We start from the raw sequence: 6,146 nt of genomic DNA, 5'->3' as shown, positions 1-6,146 counted from the left end.
TGGATTTGAGTTATGCGATTAAATAAATAATAATTATTTATGAAAGATAAATAACATTTTATTTATATAGAAAATTTGTTTACAAATTTATAGACAACAGGTTAGGACATAAATCCCAACACAAGCCAATTCGTCAATTCCAAGTATTTAAGAGAGACATTATGAGCCTGAGTGACCATTAAGCTTTATTATTCTATATAATCTACCAAAATCATTGGTTGAAAGTAGTCCAAAATATCCTACTATTTTCTATTGTCAAATTACTTAAAAACTCAAGATAGATTTAAACGTGGAGTGTATGTAACTTGACACCATTTTTTTTTTTTTTGACATTAACAATATAAACCTAGGGTAGGAATCCTCTGCTTTAGGATATCATTTGCTCGAATAGTTTATTATGTTTACAAATTATGAAATATGGGTACTAAAGTGCAATAATTAGCGTATAATCTTTTTCTTTATATATACATATATATAGTTTTCAAATTTCTTGATAGTAATTATTTATAAGGAGGAAAAGGAGAAGAAAAGGAAAGAAAGGAAAAGAAAAGAAAAGGTAAAATGGAAAATAGAAAATGGAAAATGGAAAATGCAGGCAAATGGCGTCGTCCGAAATATCTTCTCCTGCACGCAAATCTTCGCGCAGGCTTTAACTGAGTTTATCGCTCTATCACGTCCTTATCACTCCGGGGGCAAAAACGTCATTCTACTCTTAACGGAAAACGTTATCTCCTCCGTCCCTCCGCTAACTATGCCGTTCATTATTCTTTCCTAGAATACCATCTTGTCCCCATTGAATTTCAGTATTTTTCAATTACGTTTTAGTCGCCGTATTCTCAAATAAATCTTAAATTTAGAGAATCAAATTTGATTAAATAATAATTTCCACGTAAAGAAATATAATATATAAATATGTTTTTAAAATTTTTAGTGAAAATATTAAAAGATAACATTTTTTTAAAGAAAAATCAATAATAAATTAGATGGGAGATTAGGTTAGAATTTATTCTAAGTACATGCACTAAAATGTACAGGGGCTACAATTAACTTCAAACTCGGATGATATATTAATTTTTTTTTTATTTAATCTCCTCTTTATTTCAAAATTCCACGTTTATTTTCAATTTGTTTATACATTTTTATTCTTGATATGAAGAAATATATTATTCTTATTTTTAATATATACTATGTTATTTTGTTTTTAACGTAATTTTTTGTCATTATTTTCCATTAAAAATACTCAATATTATTTTTTGGATGAAGATGGACATCCTCTCAAGTATAAATAAAGTAAGTGCTGGAGTTGCAAATAAAGCTCCATATTTGGTTAAATAAAGAGAAAATAAAGGGCAAAAATAATTGTTGATATTATATTCCTTAGTGTGAAATATTTTGAATGAAATAAAATACAAAATCATAAGAATTTATATCAAAAGTGGAAAAAATATTATATTATTATGTAGGTATTTGAGATTCAACATCTTCATTCCTAACATAACTTTGTTGGGTGATTTAACAGTCAATTCTAGATTTTGTAAAATTAATTAATTTGATTCGTATCATGTTTTTTTTAATAAATGATTTAACAAAATTTGTCATTTTGAATATAACTTAATTAATAAAAATATATTTAACTGATCAAGAGCTTTTAAATATTCAAAATTAAAATTTATACCATATAAAAGCTATAACAAGACACCCGAAACTTGAAGGACAAAAAAAGAAAAAATGTTATTTGGATTAGTTTCCTTGTTAATTTATTTATCTCATATCAGACGGAAATCTTGTCGTTGAACCACTTAATTTTAAAATTTAAATAATATAATACGATGAAACTCTTTAACGAAACAAACCCACTAAAAATCTTACTTAATCAATAAGTAATTATGATTACTATTAATTATTGTATAAAGTACATGGATGAGTTTAAGAATGTATTTAGGACAATAACATTCTCTTACTATAGCCCAATTTTAAAATCTCAATTTACAACAACATTTATTATTTGCTACAGATTTTACTGTTTGACATTCTTCATTCTTTTTTATTATTTATTATAATATTTACTATTTATTTATCAAACTAAAATAGTTTATACCTAAACATATGCTATTATAACCCAAACTAAAATAATTTATACTCCAAATATAAATTATTATAATTCAACTACAATAATCTAGGATTATAATAACTAACTTATCGTCCAAAAAGTTGAATAGGTATTTAAAGTATCACTAAATAATAGATATTATTATATTTACCTACTAATGTAGAAGTCACAATTTAAGATCCGGATTTCTTTCCACTACAAATGAAACAAGCGAGGCCCATTGACTCACTAACTCACGTCGTGTAGGGTTCTATGCGATTTTGTTGGGGACACCCACTCCCTTCTCAATGCACCGCCACCGTCCCCCTTCTATTAGAAAAACTATTTTTTTAAAATGTAATATTCTAATCGCGATCTAAAGTGAACTCAAGTCATTTACCGATTTTTAATAAAAATTGACATAATTGTAATGAAGTTTGATTGATGCATCAATCAGATTATGTTGCAATCGTATGTTTAATTAAATTGCTTTTTCATCACGTTTATTTACAATTATGAATTTGTTAATTAATTAAATTTATTGATCGTTTTAAGGTTAAACCGTAATAGTAATAAAAATAGTAAATGTAATAATAATTGTGATAGATACATAATTTTTATATTGTAATAATAACAATAGCGATAATTAATATTAATGATAATGATATCGATTAGTAGATTTTACGTAATTTTGAAATGTAATTAGATTGATCAACACCACTTCAATTAGATTGCCCTAATTATGCAGTTATAGAAGAAATTTTGTTAACCCTATTCTTACAAAATTAAGATTAGAAAAAAAAAGCTACATTTTAAAATACAAGACTTAATACACCTATTAGAGAATAAAAAAAACATTAATTAGTTGAATATTTTATTAAAAAAAGAAAAGAACGGAAAAAAGAGAGAACCGTAAAAAAGGGCCGTAGTCACATGGTGGAGCGAGTGGCGTCCATTTGCGAGGGTGGGCCCCACAAACTATTTCTAAATGGACCATAACTTGCCCGGCCACCAAGGAAACCGTCTCCCCACTAACGCCTGCGCGTATCTACCACGCTCCGTACAAACGCGCGTCACCTCTCATTCTCTCTTCCTTCTCCCTTCTCTTTCTCTTTTATAAACTTTTCCAGTTCCTCTGCTTTTTAAAACGTATTCCGAGGCTTCCCCTTCCGACCCTTCGTCTTCCTCTTCTTCTTCTTCCTCTGTATTTTTTCTATTATTCTTTCTGGTCTTTTTCTCCTCTCTTCATAATACATACGGTCGCAATCCTTCTCCTTCTCTCTCTCTTTCATTCACACCCAGTTCCACTTTCCTTTTTTAAGGGCTCCCACCACTCTGTGCCCTTAAACCCCTTTAACCCTATTTTCCTCTTGTTTTAATCTTCTTTTTCTTCTGATTTGACTGGGGCCTTTTTCGTTGGGCGCCACTGCACTTCCTTTAAACCCTACTCATACTCACTCTTCTTCCTTCTTTTATTATTAGACCTTAACCAAGCCGCAAAACACAATCCCAAATACTCTCTCCTCTCTCATTCCTCTTTCTCTCTCTGTTTTCCTTTTAGTGAAGTCGGGATAACAAGTCGTTGTTGTTTGCTTTACTTCTTCTGGGGGTGTTTTTCTTTTTTCCAGCTTTCTGTAATAATGGCTGAGAGTTTGGACGATGGTGAGTTCTGGCTTCCTCCTAAGTTTCTTAACGACGACGACTTGTTCCTTGAGGAAAAGTGTGGGGGTAATGATGTTAAGAATGGGAGACATGGTGTTGGGTTGTACCCGTTTGGGCCTTTTGGGTATGCTTCTGATCTTGGTTCGCCGGTTGAATCTCTGGTTGGTTCCAGCGAAACAGAGAGTGATGAGGAGGAATATATAGCTGGATTGACGCATCAAATGACGCGTTCCACTCTGGAAGATGGTTTTGGACTTGACAACTCTCATGTATGAGTCGGATGTTATATTTGGTTTCTTCTTTTATTCCTCATTTTTGTTCTCTTTCTGATTTGAACTCTTTTTTTCTACAGGTTTGGGGATCTTCTGGCTCACCGCAGTCAACGCTGTGCGCTATGGGAAGTGGGTGCGGCTGCAAACAGGGCTCTAGCAGGGGAAGCCCCAATGGCCATTACCAAGCTTCTCATCCGCAACTCACTTTGGATCTACTTTTTGCCGCTGCCGGTGAAGTCTCGAAGATGCGGATGAATGAAGAAGCATATGGTTTCATTAACTCTCGTGGACCTCTTGCTCCCCCTAGAAAGCCCTCTCCCGTTTCTGTTCCGCTCAAAAACCGTGAGCCCGAAGCCGAAGTTTACCAGCAGCTGCAGGCTTCCCAAGTAAGTAGTACGGTTCATTCCCTGAAGTTTTCATTCGTCTCTCAACTTTGTCTCTTATGGGATTTTGTTTGTATGCAGTTTCTACATCTGAGACGACAGCAGCTTATCGAGCAAATGAACTCGACCGCTCGTGTAAGACAAACAAAGGGTTCTGTGAGACACCATCAGCCCCAAATGCTGCAAAACAGGGGGAGAAATAGCGAGTTCTTCAACGGCAGAAACTGTCGCTCTGCAACTGCTGGGTTAACGTCCCAACCCACCTGGGCGGCTCCTCCTCGTAAACACACTGTCAACCCCCCGCCGAACGGTTCTGGCATGAGGGCGGTCTTTCTCGGCGCTCCCGGCGGCAAGAGGGAATGCGCCGGTACAGGTGTGTTTTTGCCTCGACAAGCCGGCGGCACCGTCTCTGAACCCCGCAAGAAGCCAGGTCTGTAACGAGTTTCCTTCCCTTCCAATCTCAGATTCACCTCCAAATCTCGATTTCCCTGCCCATTCGAGTTCCTTTGTTGTCATTTTAATGGGGGAATTTTCTTCCAACAGCATGTTCGACTGTTTTGGTTCCTGCTAGAGTGATGCAAGCCCTGAATCTGAATCTAGACGACATGTACGTTCAGCGTATTCAACCCCAACAACTTCAAACTCGCTCCCCCACAGCTTTCAACGCAGGGAAGAACGGTGAGAAAATGGGTCTTCCTTAAATCCTCATTTCTTCAAAACCCATCAATTTATTTCCGCCATTTTTGCTGATGTTAGTGTTATTCTTTTTCCCTATTATCTCAGATGTTTCTGTTAGGATGCGAAGTGAAAGTTTGGTGTCGCAGGCAAAGGCGAATCTCCGAGGGGCGGTGCCGGCAGTAAACCATGACATTGGGCTTCCACAAGAGTGGACTTACTGAAGCGACAACAACACCGCCATTAGAATAAAGCAAAGGGGTGGTGATTAGATTTTTACTTTACTAACTGCTGTGTTATTTTAGGGGAATTAAAAAAGGGTAGATTATGATAAAGAAAAGTTAATCAAGCTTTGTTAGATTAATGGGTTATTATAGGAATAGAGTATTTGTTTAATAGGAAAGGTGTTGTTGGGAGAAAGGAAAGGAAAGGAAAGGAAAAGAAGATAAAAGAAAAAGGGTTTTTGGTTTTTTGGGGATCAGGATTTTAGATTTAGATGAAATAAACTTGTGTTTAAGTGGGGTTCTAATTGTTAATTTTGATTTGGGGCTGAAAAAGCCAACTTAGAATGAATGTTAATTGGAATGGGAAGAAAAGGTAAAGAGGGGTTTTTCCTTTTTCTTTCTTTCTTTTGGTTTTGTGTTAAAAACTCTGCAGAAGAAGAGAAAAAAAAGTGTTAAGTAAGTTGGCTTCTTTTGTTTTTTGTGAAAGGGCAAATTAGGAAAACTATGTTTTGGATTCTAATTTGTCCCCTCCCCATGCACCAATAAAATAATATATAACAAATTTTATTTTTCCTTTTTCCTTTTTCTCCTCTCTCCTCTCTCCTCTTTTCCACTCTTTTCTTACCTTTTAGTTCATGCTTATTTATTTATTAATGATTTAAATGGAATTCTAACATTACCTAATTTATATCTATAGCTTAAAAGCATATAGTCTACAATTTATAAGTAATCTTTGTTAAGTAGATTGCATTCTTTATTCCTTTTGACTAAAATCTCCTTAATCTCTTTATGGATTCGAACCTTCACCTTAAGGTTAAAGAACATGTAATTCATGTGACTT

At 34.2% G+C, this 6,146-nt stretch overlaps 1 protein-coding gene across 1 annotated transcript; it reads left to right on the top strand.

Moving 5' to 3' along the window:
• The first annotated feature begins 3,234 nt into the window (after positions 1-3,234).
• Positions 3,235-5,876, top strand: LOC120074329 (uncharacterized). The gene is made up of 5 exons (XM_039027419.2): positions 3,235-4,020; positions 4,104-4,409; positions 4,488-4,836; positions 4,950-5,084; positions 5,190-5,876. The coding sequence occupies exons 1-5, from the start codon at positions 3,730-3,732 to the stop codon at positions 5,303-5,305; spliced, it is 1,197 nt and encodes a 398-aa protein (XP_038883347.1). The 5' UTR covers positions 3,235-3,729; the 3' UTR covers positions 5,306-5,876.
• Positions 5,877-6,146: the final 270 nt, after the last annotated feature.

Source organism: Benincasa hispida, chromosome 3, assembly GCF_027475165.1.
Source record: "Benincasa hispida cultivar pf3 chromosome 3, pf3_genome.v1.1, whole genome shotgun sequence".
Taxonomy (NCBI): Eukaryota; Viridiplantae; Streptophyta; class Magnoliopsida; order Cucurbitales; family Cucurbitaceae; genus Benincasa; species Benincasa hispida.
Note: the sequence above shows the minus strand (reverse complement) of the source record. Positions and strands in the feature narration are given on the sequence as shown.